This window comes from Coenobita brevimanus, chromosome 64, assembly GCF_032717465.1.
Source record: "Coenobita brevimanus isolate Jiangsu-jjx chromosome 64, ASM3271746v2, whole genome shotgun sequence".
Classification (NCBI taxonomy): Eukaryota; Metazoa; Arthropoda; class Malacostraca; order Decapoda; family Coenobitidae; genus Coenobita; species Coenobita brevimanus.
Genome location: NC_137017.1, coordinates 33867946 through 33893240, shown reverse-complemented (window position 1 = coordinate 33893240; position 25295 = coordinate 33867946). Strand labels below are relative to the sequence as shown.

Here is a 25295-nt window from a genome sequence, read left to right as displayed (position 1 = left end):
GAAGAAAAAAAGGATGGAGGAGAGGAAAAGGCAGACATCCGAGTGCAGCATTACATCGAGTGATCCACCCATCATCCAATCCTACTTTGTCCCATGAGGAGCGCAGAAACCCGGGGCTAGGCAAGTTAGTTCTGACATTTAAGAATATATATCATCATCATCATCACCATCATCTGGACCTCCTTTCCCACTCTGGGGCAGGGTGAGGAGTAGCAATGTCCAGACAGCCCAAATTTGCCCAATCCAATGGGCCACACTTCCATTCACTCATCATTCAAGCCCCCAGAATTCTGGCTCTATCCAATACGCCAAAAACATTCAACATGTTCTGTAGCTTCATATAAACGTACCCAGTGGAGTCAATCCGGACGCTGCCATGATAAAAAGGGGTGCCAAATCCCTGATCATGCACCTCTCCTCATAACATTCATCTAGCCAGCTCAATCTCTTGTCAGTTCCCTAGCCTCACCGACTTCCAAACCTCTCTTCCTCACACACTCATCCACCATATCTCTCCACCTTCTCCTTGGCCTACCTCGCCTCCTCCCTCCTTCGCATTCGCTCAGATATACCTTTTTCACCACTCTATACACACACACACACACACACACACACACACATCTATCTATCTATCTATCTATAAAATAAAGATACAGTAAGCCCTCTTTATATGTTGATGTTGTGTTCCAAAATACCACAACCTTTTCTCTACAATTAGTACAGTATCATTATCATCATCACCATCCGGACCTCCTTTCCCACCCTAGGGCAGGGTGAGGAGTAGCAATGTCCAGACAGCCCAAGTATGCCCAGTTCTATGGGCCATGCTTCCACTCACTCATCATTCAAGTTCCCGGAATCCTGGATCTATCTGTTATACCAGAAACTTTCACCACATCCTGTAGCTTCACATAAACGTGATTGACTAGTACAGTGAGCTAGGGAAATGGTAAATATCAGCTATATAGGTTGCAATGAAGCTTTAATAAGGAGTACCTTACTGGACTAGCAGCAAAAATATTATCATAAACGAAAGGCAGCATGTAATGAAACTTTCTGTACACAATACCAGTCACTAAAGCTTTGACTTGGATGAAGCTTTGGATATCGGATGGATGGGGCGCATCAGGGGGTAGAGAGGCAAGCTCTGCTTGAACTCAGGAATATCTTCAATCACTTCTGGCTGAAAATGTAAAGACAAAATGCTTGTAATAAAGGTTGCAATAGGGGAATCTGGTGCATTGTTGTCAGTGGACTCCAAGAACTTCTAGGTTCTCTGCAGGCAACTAAATATTGTAATAAAGGAATCTAGTGCATTGTTGTAAAGGACTCCATGAACTTCCAGACATTTTAGACTCTCTCCAGGCAACTAACTATATCAACTTAAAACTTACAAGGCTAAAAAAATGAGGAGGAGGGGGGGGGGAGAGAGAGAGAGAGAAAGAGAGAGAGAGACCTAACACCAAGTGAGGGTGGTGCACTCCTATAAACTGGATGAATGGACACTGGCACCTCACTTCTCAAAGCAAGGATTGGAGTCCAACATCTGGAGGGGTGGGGGTAACTGGTGTCCACAAGGACTATATCAAGTAAGTGGATGGTGGGTCAAGTTACGGTGACAAGAGTATAGTGCCTTACTTCTGTAAGTGGAGGTGGATGAGAAAATCCATCATCTGGAGAGGTAGGGGTAGCTTGTGGGCCCTGGGGATCTCCTGCTCCACCTGGTGCCGTTGACACAATCTGCACTGAAAGTTTCTTCCTCTGGGGTGCAATGCTGGCAATACAAAGCTGACAAAGCAGGGAAGGAAAGAAAGTGACAATTAACTCCTATAAAGAATACAACATTCATCAATAATTCATTCATCATTAAATCCTTCTTTACTGTCAGAAGCACAAAGGACTGTGGCTAGGATACATAGTCCAAACATTTAACCCTTTTGTTACCAGACGATGCAAGCTGTGTCCAACCGCACGCAAGTACTCAAGATGTGGGCCGGCTCGGCCCAGGCCAAGTGCTGGGAGAACCCGCCGTTTCCACGCTCGCAGTACTTCTTAAACATTTTATCCTCACACCCTTAGTTTTGTTTATATCTCCGTGATTTTTATTCCTCATAATCTCGAATAGTTGTATTGTACTTGCTTATGGTGTTGATAAAAACCTTTGGCGAATATAAATTATGTGCTAATTTATGATGTTTTTTTTCTTTCGTGTTTTCTCATTGAAATATATGTTTTATGGTAAGTGTTACTGAGAAAGAGTTTTAGGAAACTTCATTACCTACATTTTGGTATATGAACATTTACTGTAGGACTATTTGGGTTGCCCTACCGCAAAAAGAAATTATCTTACGATCGCGCTGAAGTGCGGGAGCAGTGTTTCACAAAATTATTTTTTTCCCTGCCTTTATTTATGCCTCTATCTTCCTGATTTTTTATTCACGTAATCTCGAAGAGTTGTACTTGGTTATGGTGTTGATAAAAACGTTCAGTGAATATAATTTATGCGCTAATTTACGATGTTTTTTCTTTCCATCCAGGGGAGAGTTTGTTGGACACTGCTTTCATCGTCCAGTAACGAGCGGGTGAGATTAGGTTCGATGAGGCCAGCGTTGACCAGTAACGAGCAGGTGACTTTTGCACCGCTACCCAAAGTATTGAAAGGGTTAAGCTAAGTTATCAGCTGCTCACCCCTAAGTGGCAATATGTGGGCAACAAACCCCAAGCACTCCAGGGAAGTAGAATCTTCTATCTATCTATCTATCTATTGCCAGACGCCTCAGTCCCGTTTGGGGTGGCCACAAACAAATCGCCTCCAAGTCGCCCTGTCCCCCGCCATTTCACTCCCCTGCTCCCAACCCACACCCCCCTCTCTCATATACCTCTCCACCCCATCCCTCCATCTCATCCTCGGCCTCCCCCTCCCTCTTTCCCCCTCCACCTCACTCACATACACTCTCTTCATCAGTCTTTCACCCTCCATCCTCTCCACATGGCCAAACCACCTCAGTATGTTCCTCATAACGCTTCCTATCACATCCACATCAACACCACAACGCTCCTTTATATCCTCATTCGTCAGCCTGTCTCTCCATGTGACTCCACAGGCTCCTCTTAAATAACTCATTTCCACTGCTCTCACTCTTGACTTGTGTCCTTCCAACAACGTCCAAGCTTCACTTCCGTACGTTAGAGTTGGTATCACAATACTGTCATGTAGTAACTTTTTCACTTCCATGCTCACTTCCCTGTTTCTTATCACTGCTTTCAAAGAACCAGCAACCTTTCTTCCCTGCTGTACCCTTTCAAGCACTTCACCCTCCAAACCTCCATCCTTACTCATCACACTACCCAAGTACTTAAACGTACTCACATTTTCCAATTCCTCACCATCCAACCTCGCTGTACATTCACTGACTTCACCTCTCTCTTACAGGCCATATATCTGGTTGCAATGTCCTAACTCACTAGATCACCAGGTATCTTAAAACTACGAGGGCAATGGAGCTCATGCAATACATTAATACACAGCAGAAAGATCATCGTAAATGAAAAGGAATTTAATACTACCATCGTCATCTTCCAAAAACCAATCCCATAAAACTCAATTCAGGCCCAGGAGTACCTAAAACTAAGCTATAATGATTTGGATAATTTAAAATGTAGAAGACTACCCAGGGGCGCACCCAGGAATTTTCTAAGGGAGGGAACCATATTGAGGTGAGGTAAGGCAATCCGATAATTACGCGGAGGTCACATGCAGGTTTAGAGTCAGGCAGCTGCTGGCTAATGTGTTATTCTTTGTTTGTATTTGCCAATTTTTTATGTTTTCCTGTTATCGAAATAAATATATATAAATTTTTAAAAAACCCAGAGAGCTAAGGGGGGGAGGGTCCGGGCCCGGTGGCCCTGGGTGCGCCCCTGAGACTACCTTACATCCCAGGCTGTCTTTAAATGACAGAAAACTTCTGGCCACACTTATATTCATAGCTCGATACCTTTATCCCACAAGGGGTGGCCACAAACAAATCATCTCCAAAGCTTCCTGTCTTCTGCTATCAAGCCTCCCTCCCTCCAATTCACAATATCTTCATTCTTAAACCACTCCTCCCATCCCACCACCTCATCCTCAATCTCTCCTCCCCCTCCACCTCAATTACATACACTCCAAATCTGTCTGTCATTCTCCATTCTCTCCACAAGGGCAACCATCTGGATTACTTTATTTACTCTATTTATTTATTTATTTTTTTATCATGTAAATACTGCCACAACATTGGAAGCGAGCATGGAAAAGTCTGAAAGGAATGAAAGTGTTTTTGATTGGAGATATGAGTGGAAAAGTAGGGAATGTGAAGGTGGATGGAGTAGTTGGTGAGTGGGGTGTGCCTTCAAAGGTGGATGAGGATAGCAGTGCTCTAGTGGACACTTGTGCTAGGAGGAGGTTGGCGACAGCCAACAGCCTCTTTGGGCACAAAATGATCCTCACGTATATGTGGCGAGTGATGAGAAGGGTGGGTGGTGAACTCAATGAACGGAAGGCAATAATTGATTATATGTGTGTAGATGACAAAATGAGAAGGTGTGTAATGGATGCAGGAGCATATTGAGGTCGGGGGAGTGAACACTCTGACCACCACTTGGTGGTGAGAACCAAGGGTCAAATGAAATGGAGGAATAGAAGAAGCGAAGGACAGGAGGAAACAGTTCATACAAGGAGGGTGGAAAGGTTGCAAGAGGATGGAAGAAAGGCAGAATATAAGAGAGAAGTGGAGAAGAGATTGGGAAAATATGATTTGGAGCAGATGGGGGACTTGGAAGGTGTGTGCAAGATATTCAAAAAAAAAAAAAAATCTGTGCAGGATGTGAGATGCTGTGTGGGGTGTAGAGAAAACAAAAGGGGGTGCAAGGTACAGCATGGTGGAATGAGGAGGTGAGACAGGCTGTGGAAATAAAAAAGAAAGCATATAGTGAGTGGTTGAGAAACAGGGGTGTAGAAGAAGTTGAGAGACAGAAGAAAGAGTCATAAGTAGAGAGGAAGAGAGAGGCGAAAAGATTAGTAAGAGAGTAAGAAGAGAGTGAATGAGCAATTTGGAAGGAATCTAAGTGTAAAGTGGAGGGAATGTATGAAAATGTTCTGGAAAGAGGTAAAGAGAGTTAGACAGGGTGTTAAAGAAGTTAGTCGGGAAGTGAAAGATAAAAACAGCAGATTACTAGTGGAGAAGGCAGAAATGGAGAGCACATGGACAGAACACTTTAAGAAATTGCTGAACATAGAGAATGAATGTAATGTGGGTAAAAGTGGCTGGGGAATGGCTGAGAGTAGGAGGGTTATAGAAGTTGTGGAAGCAATAAAGAGAGTCAAAATGGGGAAAGCCCCAGGAATTGATGGAGTGTGTGGTGAAATGCTGAAGCATGGGGGAGAGATAGTACAGTAGTACAACGGATGTGGAAGATGTGCAGATTGGCCTGGAGGGAAGGTAGAGTCCCAAAGGATTGGAAGTCAGATAGATTATTCCCCTGTACAAATGATAAGGGGAAAAAGAGGTGTGTGGTAATCACAGGGGCATTTGTCTTCTTAGTGTAATAGGAAAAGTATACAGTAGGATACTTATTGACAGTGTTAGGGAAATAACAGAGGAATTAGATGGAGAAGAACAGGGACGTTTTAGGAAGGGAAGAGGTTGTGTAGATCTGATATTCATTCTTAGGTCTTTAGTGGAAAAGTTTCTAGAGAAGGGAAAGATGTTGTATGCAGTCTTCATGGATTTGGAGAAAGTATATGACAGGGTGGATAGACAAGGACTGTGGAAAGTATTAAGAATATATGGAGTAAATGGGAAGTTGCTGTATGTCGTGAAGAGTATGTACGAGGGTGCTAAGGTTGCAATGTATGTGGATAGTGAACTGAGGGAAATTTTCTCTTTGATGGTTGGGTTGAAACAGGGATGTGTTATGATTCCATGGCTGATCAGTCTGTATATGGATGAGGTTAAAAAAGAGATACGAGGTAGGGTAGTGGATGTTGGAGTGGCCCTAGTGAGAGAGGGCAGTGTTTGGAAACTCCCTGTACTGTTGTTTGCAGATGATACTGTGTTGTTAAGTGAAGATGAAGGGGAGCTGCAAGGCTTAGTGGATGAGTTTGGGAGAGTGTATACAAAACGAAATCTAAAGGTGAAACTAGGAAAGAGTAAGTTTATGGTCTTCGAGAGAAATGAAGTCAGTGAATGTAGAGTGAAGTTGGATGAGGAGGAAATGAAAAATGTGAGGATATTTAAATACTCGGGTAGTGTGATGAGTAAGGATGGAAGTTTAATGTGTGAAGTGCTTGAAAGGGTACAACAAGGAAGAAAAGTTGCTGGTTCCTTGAAAGCAGTGATAAGAAACATGGAACTGAGCATGGAAGTGAAAAAGTTACTACATGACAGTATTGTGATACCAACTCTAATGTATGGAAGTGAAGCTTGGACCTTGTTGAAGGGACACAAGTCAAGAGTGAGAGCAGTGGAAATTAGCTGTTTGAAAGGAGCATGTGGAGTCACATGGAGAGACAGACTGACAAATGAGGAAGTGAAGGACTGTTGTGGTGCAGATGTGGATGTGATAGAAAGTGTTTGGAGAAACACACTGAGGTGGTTTGGCCATGTGGAGAGGATGGAGAGTGAGAGACTGACAAGAAGAGTGCAGGTAAGTGAGGTGGAGGAGGGGAGAGGGAGGGGGAGGCCAAGAATGAGATGGAGGGATGGAGTGAAGAGGTATATGAGACGGGGATGTAAGCTGGGAGCACGGCAGTGAAATGGCGGGGGACAGGGCGACATGGAGGCAATTTGTTTGTGGCCACCCCTTACGGGATTAAGGCGTCTGGCAATAGATAGATAGATAGCTTAGGGGGAGGCAGGGAAACCGCCCTACAGTCACGACATGGCGTAGGTAAACCGTAGGTTTTGGCATTTTTCTCAAAAACTATGAGGCATAGGAGAATGCTGATTGTATCACGTGAATGCCCTTGAAATTCTGCATAAGATGATGAAATAAAAACATAACACTGCCAAGAAAAGTTTTTCACTATCTATCTATCTATTGCCAGACGCCTCAATCCCGTTTGGGGTGGCCACAAACAAATCGCCTCCAAGTCGCCCTGTCCCTCGCCATTTCACTGCCCTGCTCCCAACTCACACCCCTCTCTCTCATATACATCTCCACCCCATCCCTCCATCTCATCCTTGGCCTCCCCATCCCTCTTCCCCCCTCCACCTCACTCACATACACTCTCTTCGTCAGTCTTTCACCCTCCATCCTCTCCACATGGCCAAACCACCTCAATGTGTTCTCCTAACGCTTCCTATCACATCCGTATCCACACCACAACGCTCCTTTATATCCTCATTCGTCAGCCTGTCTCTCCATGGGACTCCACAGGCTTCTCTTAAATAACTCATTTCCACTGCTCTCACTCTTGGCTTGTGTCCTTCCAACAACGTCCAAGCTTCACTTGCATACGTTAGAGTTGGTATCACAGTACTGTCATGTAGTAACTTTTTCACTTCCATGCTCACTTCCCTGTTTCTTATCACTGCTTTCAAAGAACCAGCAACCTTTCTTCCCTGCTGTACCCTTTCAGGCACTTCACCCTCCAAACCTCCATCCTTACTCATCACACTAGCCAAGTACTTAAACGTACTCACATTTTCCAATTCCTCACCATCCAACCTCGCTGTATATTCACTGACTTCACCTCTCTCAAAGACCATCACTTTACTCTTCCCTACATTCACCTTTAGATTCCGTTTCTTACACACTCTCCCAAACTCATCCACCAAGCCTTGCAGCTCCCCTGCGTCTTCACTCAACAACACAGTATCATCTACAAACAACAGTACTGGGAGTTTCCAAACACTATCCTCTCTCACCAGGGCCACTCCAACATCCACTACCCTACCTTGCACCTCTTCTATTACCCCATCCACGTTCAGATTGAACAACCATGGAGACATGACACATCCCTGTTTCAATCCAACCTTCAAAGAGAAAAATTCACTCAGTTCACAATCCACACGCACTGCAGCCTTCGCACCATCGTACATACTCTTCACAGCATTCAACAACTTCCCATCTGCTCCATATATTCTTAACACTTTCCAAAATCCTTGTCTATCCACTCTGTCATATGCTTTCTCCAAATCCATGAAAGCCGCATACAATTTCTTTCCCTTCTCTAGAAACTTTTCCACTAAAGATCTAAGAATGAATATCTGATCTACACAACCTCTTCCCTTCCTAAAGCCTCCCTGTTCTTCTCCAACTAATTCCTCTGTTCTTTCTCTAACTCTGTCAATAAGTATCCTACCATACACTTTTCCAATTATACTAAGAAGACAAATGCCCCTATGATTACCACACACTTCTTTTTCCCATTTTCCCTTGTACAAGGGAATAATTATACCTGACTTCCAATCCTCCGGGACTCTACCTTCCTCCCAGGCCAATCTGCACATCTTCCACATCCATTCTACTACTATCTCTCCCCCATGCTTCAGCATTTCACCACACACTCCATCAATTCCTGGGGATTTCTCCAATTTAACTTCCTTCATTGCTTCCACAACTTCTATCCTACTGATTTCTTCCTGTCTTCTCACCTCCCTCCTTCTCCCAGCCATTCCCCAGCCACTTATACTCGCATTACTTCCATCCTTTATGTCCAACAAATCCTTAATGTGTTCTCTCCATCTGCTTACTTTTTCTCCCTTCTCCACTAGTAATCTATCATTTTTATCTTTCACTCCCCTACTAACTTCATTGCCACCCTGTCTTACTCTCTTTACCTCTTTCCAGAATATTTTCTTACAGTCCCTCCACTTTACACTCGAATTCCTTCCAAATTCCTCATCCACACTCTTGCTACTCTCTCTTACTAATCCTTCCACCTTCAACTCTACATAAAACTTTCTCTTTCTTCTCTCAACTTATTCCACGCCTCTGTTTCTCATCCACTCACTATATGCTTTCTTCTTTTGTGCCACAGCCTGTCTCACCTCTTCATTCCACCACGCTGTTCCTTGCACCCCCTTTCGTCATCTCTTCACCCCACACACCACATCACATGCCGCACAGATTTCTTCTGTGAATATCTTGCACACACCTTCCACGTCCCTCATCTGCTGCAATCCATATTTACCCAATCGCTCCTCCACTTCTCTCTTATATTCTGCCTTTTTTCCATCCTCTTGTAACCTTTCCACCCTCCTTGTATGAACCACTTCCTCCTGCCCTTCCCTTCTTCTATTCCTTCATTTCATTTGAATAAACATTGATGCCTTTTAATCAACTTCTAATCTATTTTTGCAACTTTGTATACCGGTAAGTATCTATCTATTAAATATATCGCTACATCGGGTGAGTGGATGATGCCTACTGGATAGATAGATAGATAGATACGTAGAGAGAGAGGTAAAGAAAAAAATGTTCATGCCTTTTAATCATCTTTTAACCTATTTTTGCAACTATATGTATCTATCCAAAAATCTATCACTACATCGGGTGAGTGGATAGACTGGGTAGAGAAAATGAATATTTGTGCCTTTGAATTAAATTTTAATCTATTTTTGCAACTATTCTACATGTATCTATTTACTATATCTATTACTGCATCGGGTGAATGAATGGTACCCACTTGATAGACAAATAGACAGGTAGACAGACAGGTAGAAAGCATGAATATTGAAGCATTTAAATCAGTTTTTAATCTATTTAGCAACTATATGTACTGTATCTGTCTAATAAATCTATCACTACATCGGGTGAGTGAATGGTACCTACCAGACAGACAGATAGGTAGGTAGACAGACATTTAGAGAAAGTAAATAATGAAGCCTTTTTGCAACTATCTACATGTATCTATCTAATAAATCTATCACTACATCGGGCGAGTGGATGGTACCTTCTATAAAGATAAATAGGTTGGTAGACAGACAGGTACGAAAAAAATAAATATTAATGCCTTTAAATTAACTTTTAATCCATATTTTCCAACTATTTATCTATACCTCTCTGATACATCCATCACTACAGTGGGTGAGTGGATGGTACCTACTGGATAAACAGATAGGTAGCTAAACAAACAGGTAGATAATAAAAATATTGATGCCTTTTAACCAAATATAAATCTATTTTTTCAACTATCTGTATTTACCATCTAATAAATCTATCACTGCATCGGGTGAGTGGATGGTACCTACTTGATAGACAAATAGGTGGGTAGACAGACAGGTAGAGGAAAAAAAAATAATGAAGCTTTAAATCAATTTTTAATCTTCAACTATTTTTATGTGTCTGCCTGATAAATCTATTACTATATCGGGTGAGTGGATGGTACTTGATAGATGGATTGGTGGGTAGACAGACAGGAAGTAAAAATAAATACTGATGTCTTTTAGTCAACTTTCAATCTGATTTTGCATCTACTTATATGTATCTATCTAGTAAACCTATCACTACATCGGGTGGGTGGATGGTACCAACTAGACAGGTAAAGAGACAAGTAGAGAAAAGCAATGTTGATGCCTTTTAATTAACTTTTAATTTATTTTGGTAACTATCTATATGGGTTTGTTTAATAAATCTATCACTACATCGGGTGAGTGGATGGTACCCACAAGACAGATAGGCAGACAGACAGGCAAATAAAATAACAAGTGATGTCATTTAATCAACTTCTAATATATTTTCGCATCTCTATACGTATGTATCTAATAAAGCTATCACTACATCGGGTTAGTAGATGGTACCTACTAGATAGACAGATAGATAGGTAGACAGACATATAGAGAAAATAAATACTGGAGTTTTCGCAACTACCTATATGTATATACCTAATAAACGTATCACTACATCCGGTGAGTGGATGGTACCTTCTATATAGATAAATAGGTAGGTAGAAACATGTTAAAAAATATATATAAATAAATTAATGTCTTCAAATCAACTTTTAAACAATCTTTGCAACTATTTATATATATATATATATATATATATATATATATATATATATATATATATATATATATATATATATATATATATATATATATATATATATATGTATATATATATATATATATATATATATATATATACATATATATATATATATATATATATATGTATATATATATATATATATATATATATATATATATATATATATATCTTCTTGGTCCATCTATCACTACACTGGGTGAGTGAATGGTGTCTACTAGACAGACACATAGGTTGTATAAATAAGTATTGATGCTTTTTAATCAACTTTTCATCTTTTTTTAAATATCTATATGTACCTATCTAATAAATCTATCACTACATAGGGTGAGTGGATGGTACCTACTTGACAGATAGGTAGGTAGACAAACAGGTAGAGAAAATAAATGTAGACGCCTTTTAATCAACTCTTAATCTATTTTCGCAACTATTTATTATGTATCTAATAAATCTATCACTACATCGGGTGGGTGGATGGTACCCACTTGTTACACAGATACTGTAGGGTAGAAAAAATAATTATTGAAATCTTTTAATCAACTTTAAATCTATTTTTGCAACTACCTATAAACATTTATCTAATAAACCTATCACTACATCGGAAGAGTGAATGGTAACTAGCAGATAGATTGACAGGTGGGTAGAGAGACCGATAGAGAGAATAAATACTGATGCCTTTTAAGTTTTAATCTATTATTCAACTATTTATACGTATCTATCAAATAAGTCTATCACCACATCGGGTGAGTGGATGGTACCATCAAGATAGATAGATACGTACGATAGACATACAGGTAGAAAAAAAAATCCTGATGCCTTTTAATCAACTTTTAATGTATTTTTTCAGCCATTATTATGTACCGGGTATCTATCTAATAAATCTATCACTATATCGGGTGAGTGGATGGTACCTACTAGATAGACAGAGAGGTAGGTAGACAGACAGGTAGATAAAACAAATTTCCGTGCCCTTTAATCAACTTTGAATCCATTTTTGCAACTGTATGTACCTATCCAATAAATCTATCGCATCATCGGGTGAGTGGATGGTACTTACGTGGTAGATAGACAGTAGGCAGACAGACAGGTAGAGAAAATAAATACTGATGCCTTTCAACTAACTTTTTTATTATTTATTTATTTTTTTGCAACTATATGTATCTGTCTAATAAATCTCTCACTACATCGGGTCAGTGGATGGTACCTACTTCGTAGACAGGCAGGGTAGAGAAAATAAATATTGATGCATTTTAATAACATTTTAATCCATTTTTGCAACTAACTATATGTATCTGTAATAAATTTGGCTACATCGGGTCAGTGGATGGTACCTAAAAGACAGATAGATAGATAGGCAGATAGACAGGGAAATAAAAAAATATTCATGCCTTTAAATCAACTTAATATATTTTTGTAACTATATATATTTACCAATCTAATAAATCTATCACTAGATCGGGTGAGTGGATGGTACCTACTTGATAGACTTATGGGTAGATAGACAGACAGGTAAAAAATAATTATTGAATCCTATTAATCAGCTTTTAATCTATTTGCAACTACATATAAGCATTTATCTACAGTAATAAACCTATCACTACATCCGAAGAGTGGATGGTACCTAGTAGATAGATTGATGGGTGGGTAGAGACAGATAGGGAAATAAATATTAATGACTTATAATCAGCTTTTAATCTATATTTCAATGACCTATATGTACAGTATATATAAAGTAAGTCTATCGCTACATCGGGTGAGTGGATGGTACCTTCAAGCTAGATACGTTGGCATACAGGTAGAGGAAAAATTATTGACACTTTTCCATCAACTTTTAATGTATTTACTCAACTATCCATATGTACTCGGCATCTACCTAACAAATCTATCACTTCATCGGCTGAGTGGATGGTTCCTACCTTATAGATAGATAGGGTAGAGAAAATACTGATGCGTTTTAATCAAATTTTAATCTATTTCTGCAATTATGTATACTGGTACGTATCTTTCTAATAAATCTGTCACTACGTCTGGTGAGTGGATGGTACTTACTAGGTAGACAGATAGGTAGGTCGGCAGACAGGTCGAGAAAATAAATACTGTTGCCTTTTATTTAACTTTAATTCCATTTTGCAACTATCTATATGTATCCATCTAATAAATATATAACTAAATCGTGTGAGTGGATGGTACCAACTTTACAGATAGATAAGTAGGTAGACAGACAGAGAAAATAAATATTAAAGCCTTTTAGCAAATATCTATATGCATCTATTTAATAAATCCATCACTACTTCGGATGAGTGGATGGTACCTACCAGATAGAAATACAGGTAGGTAGACAGAGAGGTAGAGAAAATAAATTTTCATGCCTTTTAATCAACTTTTAATCCATTTTTGCAACTATCTATATGTACCTAGCCAATAAATCTATCACTACATCGGGTGAGTGGATGGTACCTACTTGGTTGATAGACAGTAGACAGACAAACTGGTAGAGATAATCAATAGTGATCTCTTAATCAACTTTAAATTTTTTTTGCAACTATCTTTATGTATAGGAACCTATCTAACAAATCTTTCACCACATCGGGCGAGTGGATGGTATATACCTACTAAATAGGTAGATAAATAGGTAGACAAACTGGTAGATAAAAAAATATTGATGCCTTTTAATCAACTTTTAATCTATTTTTGCAACTATCTATATTATGTATCTATCTGATAAATGTATCACTACATCGGGTGAGTGGATGATAGCTACTGGATTGGCACACAGTAGGGAGACAGACAGGTACAGAAAATAAATATTTCTGCCTTTTACTCAAATTTTAATATGTTTTTGCAACTATCATTATGTATCTATCTAATTCATCTAGCGCTACATCGGGTGAGTGGATGGTAACTACTAGATAGATAGATAGGTAAGTAGACAGGCAGGTAGAGAAAATAAATATTGATACCTTTTAATTAACTTTTACTCTGTTTTTTGCAACTGTCTCTATGTAGCTGTCTAATAAATCAATCACTACATCGGGTGAGTGGATGGTACCTACTTGATAGATAGATAGGTACGTAGGCAGACAGGTAAGAGAAAAAAAATATTGCCTTTTAATCAACTCTTAATATAGCTACTTGCGCAACCATCCATAGGTATCTATCTAATAAATGTATCTTTAGGCTACATCGGATGAGTGGATGGTACCTATTTGAAAGACGGATTGGTAAGTAGACAGACAGGTAGTAAAAATAAATACTGATGCCTTCTAATCTACTTTTCATCACTTTCTGCAATTATCAATAATTATGTGTCTATCTAGTAAATCTATCACTACATCTGGTGAGTGGATGGTACTTTCTTGATAGAAAAATAGGCAGGTGGACAGACAGGTCGAGAAAATAAATACTGATGCCTTACAATCAACTTTTAATCTAATTTTACAACTATCTTTACCTATCTATCTAATAGATCTGTCACTACACTGGGTGAGTGGACGGTACGTAGTGGACTTGTGAATATAAGCAGGCACATTCGTCTAGGTAGGTAGGTTAAAAAATCAATAAGGCGTTTGTGTCTATCTTTGATTATCGATAGATTAAAGATGACCTGATAACCTGTTTGTAGGTCATGTGGAAAGAAAAGATTACATAAGTGTGATGATGATGATGATGATGATGATGATGATGATGATGATAATAATAATAATAATAATAATAATAATAATAATACCACCACCACCACCACCACCACCACCAACAACAACAACAACAACAACAACAACAATAATAATAATAATCATCATCATCATAATAATAATAGCAGCAAAGCAGCATTTTTGTTATTATCATCATTATTATTATTATCATTATTATTATTATTAGTAGTAGTAGTAGTAGCTGTAGCAGTAGTAGTAGTAGTAGTAGTAATAATAATAATAATAATAATAATAATAATATAACGGTAGTAGCTGGAGCAGCAGCAGCAGCAGCAGCAGCAGCAGTAGTAGTAGTAGTAGTAGTAGTAGTAGTAGTAGTAATAATAATAGTTGCTGTATAAGTCGTAACAGTAATAACAAAAGCAGCCGTAGTAGTAGTTATAGTAGTGGTAGTAGTAATAGTAGTATTAACAGTCGTAGTAGTAGTACTACTACTACTAAAAATAACAATAACAATGAATTTCCCCTCACCATCTTGTCCAAACCAGGCATAGTTTCCTTTTTCCGGCACTTGTGCCACCTGCCTGGCCTCCACAGTAATCCAGTCTGTCCATTCATCACGACAAACACAATGACAAACGCCCAATATACGCGCAACACAAAGTTAATACCAGCTGCAACACCAACATCCTACCTCTGCCTGACCCGCGGGGTGACTGACTGCCCAATGGTTGGCAACGCTGCATCTCAAGGGTTATGTGACCAAGGCAACATTGTGCTGGAGATTCCTCCAGTTAAATTTAAAACGATTAAAACCAGTCTTGCATGAATTTTTTACCCATGTTTTAAATCAGTGTGATAGTATAGATTTTATTTGATAGAAATATAATGGAAAGAAATAAAGTGGAAAATATCACCATCGTAATACACGTTAATCGTTTCTTTTAAAAGACTGCATCTCCGGGAGCATCCTTCAGGTGTACCATCACTCAACATTGGCAACGCTGATTTCTTTTTAAATCTTTGAATGTTTACAGGTAATGTCTTGATTATTTCTGACGTGCTTGTAATAAACAAGTAATGGTAGAGTTTATTTATCTTGAGGGAGGTTATTGGCTTTGTGAACCTTATTTACCGTAGTTCAGAGGCAAAATAAGACGATGCTACGGCTCTGCATCCTCTCCATTGCATTCCTTCGAGACTGGCGCCATTTCTGCTCCAACATCTTGTTACCGAACAACAATTAAGATGTAAATGTGGCAAAATAAGACAAATGATGAAAATTCTGAGGTTATACTTGACAGAAATGCAAGAAAATGCTTACGGGACACCAAGGTTAAACAAATACGTCCAACAAATGACTACTAAAAGCAAAACACATCTCAGGAAGTTGGCGTTAACGGTCAGTGCCTGCAACTTGGCGCCGCTGTCCTTGCAATGTGTCCTTGAAATGTTTGGACGGTTAAAGGCAGTTGTGGCAGTGTTGGCGTGTCCTTTGCAATAGGTCAGTGATAACAGAGGTTGCACTTAACCCTTTCCCTGCTGCTGCACAAGGCGTCTGTTGTCGTCTGATGCAACTGGCCAATTTGACATCTGCAATACTGAGTCCTGCTGGCATAACATTCAACCAGCTTTAGTTATCAGGTAGCAATGAGTCTCCTTGGTTACTAGTCAAACCCCACCTCAAATTAAACTTGGCCATGCACTGCAACTACTACCAAATATTACCAGTACTACTACTACTACCACCAACGCTACTACTGCTACTACAACTACTACTACCACCACCACCACCACTACATTGGACTCAGCGTGTATAAATATCACCAGGATGTTGTTGTTGTTGCTGCTTACCCCTACCTAGTGTGTGTGGCCGAGCAGACCCGTCGACCACAGGTAAGTGTTTCTGTGGGGCCGCTACAGGTACAGTACAACATGTAGTCAACCGGCGCCTCCTTGTGATAGACACCGCCTCACCAGGGTCCTTCCCACGGCGAGGTGCAGGCAAATGGAAGAAGTTTGTGGCCTGGGTGGCCGCCGCAGATGTTTCCCTCCACTGCTGAACTAAACCCAAGTATAGCCACAGCAACCCATAGAAGGCCAGGGAACCTATGTGTTTTGTGTGGGTTAGTCTGCCCTCAGCATATTGACCACACTGACTGATAGATTACAAGATAGACAGACAGATAGATAGATAGATAGATAGATTGTTAGGCAGGTAGACATAGTTACACAGAGAAAGACAATGACGAACAAACAAATGACAGATAGATAGACACAGATAGATAGACAGATGGAGACATATAGATCAATAGAAAAAAAGACAGACAGATAGATAGATAGATAGATAGATAGACAGACAGGGATACGGGGAGATAGATACAGATAAATAGATAGAGTCCACCCTTGGTCCAGGAAACTGGATAGATAGACACAAAGAGATTGATGTTGTTACCCAGATAGATAGACAGATATGTGGATAGATAGATAGATAGATAGACAGACAGACAATTGCCTAGATAGACGGATAGACACATAGATAGATGGATAGATAGTTACCCAGATACAGACTGATAGATTGATAGATGGATATAGACTGATAGATACACAAATGGAGATAGATAGATGTATAGTTACCATACATACATACATACATACACACACATACATACATACATACATACATACACATATATAGACAGATGTATAGTTAGCCTTATATAGATAGATAATTAGACAGACAGACAGACAGATAGATAGATAGATAGATAGAAAGACACAGATAGACAAATTGATAGATAGAGACAGATAGAAAGAGATAGATAGAAAGACAGACAGATAGACAGACAGACAGATAGATAGACAGATAGGTAAATAGATAGATAGACAGACAGACAGACACACCCACAAAGATGATCAGACAATTACCCACAGATATAGAGAGACAAATTGATAGATGGATAGATAGCTACCCAGATACAGATAGATATAGACAGATAGATAGATAGATGGAGGCAGAGATAGATATACAGCTATACAAATAGATAGAGACAGACAGACAGATAGACAGACATAGATTGATAGACACATATACTTATTCCCTGCACTCATCCAGGGTAGGCAAATAAGCATTCTTGTAGGTGCAATCTGCAACGTTATTATTAGTATTATTATTAGCATTAGCATTAACATTATTATTATATGCCAACGGCCATCCCACGTTGAGTACACCGCTTCCCGTCCTATCAGCGAAGTTAAGCAACGTTGGGTCTGGTTAGTACTTGGATGGGTGACCGCCTGGGAACACCAGATGCTGTTGGCATCCCTACGTGTCCAGTGGGGTTGGTGGAGGATTAGTGCCCCTCCCTGTAAAACAATTAACTCTAAGCCCTTGCCACCCCGTTTGGGATACATGGCGTCTGGCAATGAATGAATGAAAATTATTATTATGGCACAGAATACAGAGTTTATTCCATTACCCTCGCTCTGAGGTGTAGGTGTCTTGGTTAGGCTACTACACAGTATTCTACAGCATTTAATCCCTTAAGTGTCTATGGTTTACCTCTTTTGCAAAAAAAAAAAAAAAAAAAAAAAAAAAAAAAAGGCTTGCAGGGAATCAAGGGTGGGCCGTCATGCTGTGTACTGATTTAGTGCATTGGCCCCATTGCCTTCATACAATCTTTAGACACCTGATGATCTAGATGCAGTCTACGAGGGTCTAATTCTCAGCAGTGGTTGGGGTTTATTGCTCACAAAATGCCACCAAGGGGTATGCAACGAGTCCCTCTTACCTTAAATGTCTAGAATGAGTAGCGTAACCCTAGGCTTCTATGCTCCTGATCGGGCAAAACTGGACCGATGGACAGATGAATAAAGCTGTCTGTGTTGCAAGAAATAAATTGCTTGCATTCATATACTGCAGTGAAGGGGTTATAAATGTTTGTCCGAATAAAACACCTGGGTCAGAAGTTGCAGAGAAAGTTGTGGGTGGATGATCCGTTCTATTGCTTCTATTACCAATGAATCTCCTTCACAAATCTCAGAAGGGACCACTCATATGAAAAGTAGTTTCTCTCATAATCAAACTTTTACATTTAAATTACATTCATCATTATTTGTTCTTTTATTTGATCCTTCCAATATCCCATAACCCTGGAGTGCAGAAATATACCGAATTAAGGCAGTCTAAAATGCAGTATGAACAATTCTTTATTAATAACTAGAGTACTACTGTCTCAGAGGAAGCCTGGAGCTTGGAATACCTTTCATTGTCCTCCACACATTATGACCCTTCATTGTAAGTCAGGTCCATCATCATTCCTATTTAGAATACCTCATAGCACTTAAAAGAATGTATCCATTTCATATTGTTTCATTTATGAAGGCTGCAACATGCCTGCATGTGTCAGCTTTGGTCACCTATTGGTGGCTCTTCACAATGCTTGATATCTGGTAGCCTCCCTATTCAGTCCTTATCCCTGAGGGTCACACTCTATGACCCTGTCCCAGGTCATTTCTGGTCTGCCTCTCACAACCCTACCTTTGACATTAACACCTCTCACCTTCTGCACCTAGTGGCCATTATACATCTTGTCAAAGGGTCCAAATAATCTCAATCTAGCCCTACTTGAGAGGAGCATGTGGAGTGACATGGAGGGACAGGTTGACGAATGAAGAAGTGAAGGAACGTTGTGGGGTAGATGTGGATGTGGTTGAGAAGATTAGGAGAAATACACTGAGGTGGTTTGGACATGTGAAGAGAATGGAGAATGAAAGACTGACTAAGAGGGTGTATGTAGGTGAGGTGGAGGGAGGGTGAGGGAGGGGTGGACCGAGGATGAGGTGGAGGGATGGAGTTGAGAGGTATATGAGGGAGGAGGGGGTGAGTTGGGGAGAGGGGAGTCAAATAGTGGGTGACAGAGTGACTTGGAGGCGTTTTGTATGCGGCCACCCTTTGCGGGATTAGGGCGTCAGGCTATAGATAGATAGATAGATAGCCCTACTCACCAAATGGGTAATACATTCAAGCCTCATCCTTCCTCTCAACTCTTTGATCGTAATTTAATTAAAGCCATCTAATCATAATCATTTCAGTATATTTAAGCCTACAACTATCCTCTTCCTTTACTGCCCAGGTATCATTACCATAACCATACAGCATTACACCCCAAATACATGCTGCATACGAGGACTCCTAAGCATGGAGGGTAAGCTCTCCCAATGACAGGAGATGCAACAACTCCCTGAGCTTCCTCCAACCACTCCTTACCTTAGCCACAGAGCTTGCTCCAGCCCCCTCTCCAGCATATAACATGTCCCCTGAATATCAAAACTCCTCCACAACCCTGGACATACTTCAGCAAAATCAATCCTTTCAAGCCTCCCAATCTGTACATGCTCTCCCCAATATACCTCACATAAGAAATTAGCATTATTTCACAGTGCACCTCTAACAATAAATTTCTTATGCACCCACTTATCAAAAACACTGCACAAGATGGAGTCACTTCATATCAGTAATACTGCACATCATATGGATATAAACCATTCAAACAAATAGAAAACTCATTCCTACTTTAACTGCAAATTGCCTAACTATAAAAAAAATATGAGAGATCACCACTGATGTTATCATCCATCTCTGTTTTTTATTTACAGAGAATTAATTAGATTCAGAAATCTGAAGAGAAAAATGTCAAACAAATGTAGCTGTCAACTAAGATGCTCTGTGAAATAAGAAATACACCCATACATTCATCATTCATAATTGATGGAGTCAGTATCCCCCAAGTCTACTTAAAAGCTACTCAAGTGGGGAAGAATTGTTCTGGAGACTGTTCAGGATTACAAAAAGGTCATAAGTCACTGTCTCACCATTCTATTCCTCCTAATGGTTAACAGCTTCATAAAACCACACACATTTAAGTGTGCTTCATAAACTCTCTTAACATACACCCTCCGCAACTTCTTCTAGGTCCAAATGCTCAAATTTCATTGTTAAAAATCCACTTCTAATATCTTTCATAGCTACTAAATTCTTAAGTAGTTCCACATTTATAATTGCACCTTAATCCATTTGTGCTTCTACTAAGCTCCACTTAATTTCTTCTCATACATCGTACGTTATGTGATCCAACAGTCCTCTGCAAAATCTCCCAGCAGTTCATATATCACAGTAAAAATATCGAAGGTCAAATGCACAGCTCTACCAACTCGTAAACACGATATTCTCTTCAGCTTCATATCATATACCGATTTGTTTTTTCAGGTGTTATATTATCTACATGTCAATCTCTTCAAGCAACGATTTTAAGCCTTAAATACAGTACAAACTTTCAAATCCAAAAATCTGATATTCAAAAGCTCTCACTTTCCAAAATACTTTTCATGCTTTTCAGGCAACAGGAAGTGTTAATAACATCTGTCCTCACAAAATCTGTGCAACCTTGCTTTTTTTTACATCTGTAAAAGAAAAGATAATGAAATACTAATACACAGTATTTCCCTGTACACTTGTTGATACTGAAAGCTATTAATCACATGATTATCTCATTAGTTATCATTATAAGTCAACATTCCAATATTATGTACATTCTGTAAAGACTCTGAACCCAAGCACTTAGGATGCAAGTTTGCAATATACCTGAAAATAATACTATACTATTCAGTAGAGCAATAATAAAGCATTGGGTCCAAGCTTCCTAACTCACTTCCACCTGTTTCATGAGGTTTGAAAATATTTCTTCCATTACTGTGCTGGTATTGTGATCAACAGAGTATTTACTAAAAAATTCACATAAAATAATTTTACCCTATTGCTTAGGGTATATTACTCAAGAAAGGCCCTTCACCTAAAATTATTTGTACTTCTAAGAATTTCCATTATTCTTCATTATTGTGATCTCTCATTAAGTTACTAAATTCCTAGGTAAACAAATTAATTTCTCATACATGAATTATAACTGCAGTATGGTACCTTAATGCAATATATGCAAAGTTTCTTTTGAAGCAATAATAAACTTAGCTGAACCAAGTGCTCAATAATTTAATATACATTAAGTGACTTGACAGTTAATTTAAACATACAGTTTCAGTAAAGAAAGCATTAGCTACCTCTATTTGTCAATGTTAGTCAGTTACTTCATTTATACTTACAACGAAGATATCAAAAGATGGGACTCATAAATATATAAAAGCTATATTTCTATACTATATCATATATACAATGACCTAACGGGTTACAGAAAATGTTACTGACTAAGGGTTTGATCTCATCCAAGGTACTAAGAAGGGCATACAATGAAAATGTGATACACTTCAAGAAATCCTATAAAAGCAGGCAATGCCTTACCTCTTCATTTGGATTATATATATATATATATATATATATATATATATATATACAGTACATATATATATATATATATATATATATATATATATATATATACAGTACATATATATATATATATATATATATATATATATATATATATATATATAATCAACCCCCTGCTATCGCGCCTAATTGGTCAAAGGAAACGCGCGTCATAGCTGAATACGCGATAGCTGAACTGAACAATCAATGGGAAAATTTCTAATTGGTTATTTGGTGGCCCATTTTTCTAACTTTTAACCACTTTATGCCTTCGATTTCCTGCCAATCTCGCCTCTAACATGAAATAAAGCATTATTATAATAATAATAACAGTATAATGAATAAATAAACAACATAAAAGGCCATCAAACTTTTATAAGGATTACAGCTTGGGTGGTTTGATGGGTTCCGAGGCTTGGGAGTGGCTTAGTTGCCACCAGATCTCTTTGGCTGTCTCCATTTCTTTAGTGTCCACAGCTAAAGGGGGTATCACATGGTACCTTATATCAGGAATGGCTGAGGAACACTTAAGTGGAACAAAACTTGGACGCTATCACACACGTTCCACACACTGTCGTCAGAGTCCCGTCTCAGTTGTAAACACGTGATTACTTTATCAACATCACAGTTTTTTCAGCATAAGAAATATTAACTCTTTATAAGGGTTTCAAAACGATTGATATTTATTCTAAAATACAATATTAATAAGTATTCAGTGTTAGACTAAATTTCAATGCTGTAGTACTGTATGATATATTCTTTCGAGCCAAATGGGTTTTGGTCACTGTTTTGCCCGTCGTGTCCTCGGCAGGAATCCGTTCAGATGCATTCCAAATGCCCGTGCTATAATCGGGAATTTTACCACATTACCGTTCCGATTAACCATCGTATCCTCTGCAAACCTCGTATGAGGTGTCGTGTGAATAAGTTTCGCTTAGCCTGTCTTCAAATTCGATGCGTGACAGCGGTCTTGGTGTGCGTGATAGCATGTATGGTTGTGCATTTAATGTGTGCATGATAGCAGATAAGCGTGATAGCTGAACGCGTGATAGCAGGGGGTTGATTTTATATATATATATATATATATATATATATATATATATATATATATATATATATATATATATATATATATATATATACATATATATATATATATATATATATATATATATATACATATATATATATATATATATATATATATATATATATATATATATATATATATACACAGTAATCCCTATACTATCTGGACACCCACTATCTGGACTCCCCACTTACCTGACATTGTGGGCCTGGACCTTTGGAACCCAAAAATGGCCAAAAAAAGAAAAAAAATCCCCCCCAAATCTTAATTTTTTTCACACCCATAACTTGAAATTGGCGGGCAGCGCCAAACAGCTGTGTTTACCACAGCCCCTTCACCCCTTCCTTCCTCCCCTCTCACCAGTTACCACCAAACCACCTTCGTGAGTAAATGTTCATCGCAATGGATGCCGCATGTGCTTCTTTTTGTGAATAAACATTGAATAAACTGCAATACCTCGCAACTAGAGCACATGGGAATTTGCAGTGATGTGCAGTTTTAAGAAATTAGAATTTAGAGTGCAAAGGATTAAGTGTCGAGCGCAAAAGTGGGGGTTGAAACTGGTGGTTGAAACTGGAATGGCGCAATTAAGAACAGAATGTGCAGTGTTAAACAATTATAACTCACAGTGCAAAGAACTAAATATAGCACAATACCCGATTATTGTATGTGCTTCAAGAGCATTTTCACCACTGCCAGAGCCTTAGAGGAGGCAGCCACAGACGTGCTGTAAGTACCCAGTACACTGCTAAATATTTTCCATACTCACTTCTAATTCCTCATTCTCTGTTTCTTTTTCATTAATTTCATGCTTTATGTCCATTATTGGTGTGAACAGGGTCTTAAATAGGTGCTATGCATGTCCGATAGAGAGTTATTTTGGTGGCTTTCAAAGTTAGGCTGGGTTAGGGTCCATAAGTACCAGTCCAGGAGGCAGGGGCCCACCATCCGGACAGACCCACTTTCCAAACATGCCTTTGGCTGTATTACACTGGATAGTGGAGAGATTACTGTATATACACATATATATATATATATATATATATATATATATATATATATATATACAGTAAAAGTCCATTAATCCAACAGGCAATAGACCAAGAATCATTCAGATTATCAGATTTTTCGGATTATTGGGTGGGACCCCTAAGACACTTAATTTCTTGTTTAAACTGAAGTTTTACTGAATGGATCACTTTTCATTCATTCATAATACAATATGGCACATATGAACATTACGTATTACACAAATTTTTTACTTAATACTGTAATGTACTACTGAATAAAATTGAAATATTTATTGTTGTAAAAGGTACAGAGTGCTAATACAACAAAAGAAGGTGGTGGGTTGTGCCACACACCTTACTGAAGACACAAACTGAATTTGGTAAATTAAGAGATGTTATGGGTTGTTTAACTCACTAGTAATGCTTAGCGTTGAAAACAGCAGTTGTAGGCAGGTAAATCCAATTAGAGAGAGTAAGCCCAGGGTTAATAATAATATGCACATATTTTAAAAGCACAATTCGCCGTCAAAATATGGATTATTCCACGTCAGGGTGATTCCCCATTGTTTATTTACATATCAGTTTATTTAGCAAGTACACTAGTTCTTGAAAGTTGTACCTCTTCAAAGTTGTTTTAAAATATACCCAGGATGTTGTAGTACCAATGGAAATTAATGAGGACAGCTATGGGTGATGCTAGAATATAATTCAAAGTCAACTATAAAGAGGTAGAAACAAGTTAATTACTGTCTAAAAGTGCAACTTGTAAATGAGAATGAACACAGACTTTGATAGATCCCCCTGAAAATTAATTATTAAATCATCAATTAATCAATAATAAGTATATTTATAGAATGACGGGGAATTGCCCAGGGTGCGAATTGTCCTGACAGAGAATTGTTAGTGTTGTGAAGGCGAACTGACCTGACGGCGAATTGTCGCGAAGCCATCAGTGGATCTACCTGCCTGGTTGCTAATGCACTTCAGCCAGTAACGGATATCAGCCTGCCTGACGGCCTGCGCACGTTTCTTGTAGAACTCGTTTCGCAAGATATGGAAATTGATCACCTCAGCCCCATTGTAATGATTATTTTGTTCAACGTAATGCACCAGTTTATCAAAGTATACAG

General features: G+C 38.9%; 1 protein-coding gene and 1 non-coding gene across 2 annotated transcripts; one reads left to right on the top strand and one right to left on the bottom strand.

Moving 5' to 3' along the window:
• Nucleotides 1-961: 961 nt before the first annotated feature.
• On the bottom strand, nucleotides 962-15382 carry LOC145404686 (uncharacterized). The gene is made up of 3 exons (XM_080276239.1): nucleotides 15219-15382; nucleotides 1639-1788; nucleotides 962-1183 (listed from the first exon to the last, which is right to left on the bottom strand). The coding sequence occupies exons 1-3, from the start codon at nucleotides 15303-15305 to the stop codon at nucleotides 1076-1078; spliced, it is 345 nt and encodes a 114-aa protein (XP_080132365.1). The 5' UTR covers nucleotides 15306-15382; the 3' UTR covers nucleotides 962-1075.
• A 2508-nt stretch (nucleotides 15383-17890) lies between these two features.
• LOC145404773 (5S ribosomal RNA) lies at nucleotides 17891-18009 on the top strand. Its single transcript, XR_013898229.1, has one exon. It is a non-coding gene; the product is annotated as a 5S ribosomal RNA (ribosomal RNA).
• Nucleotides 18010-25295: the final 7286 nt, after the last annotated feature.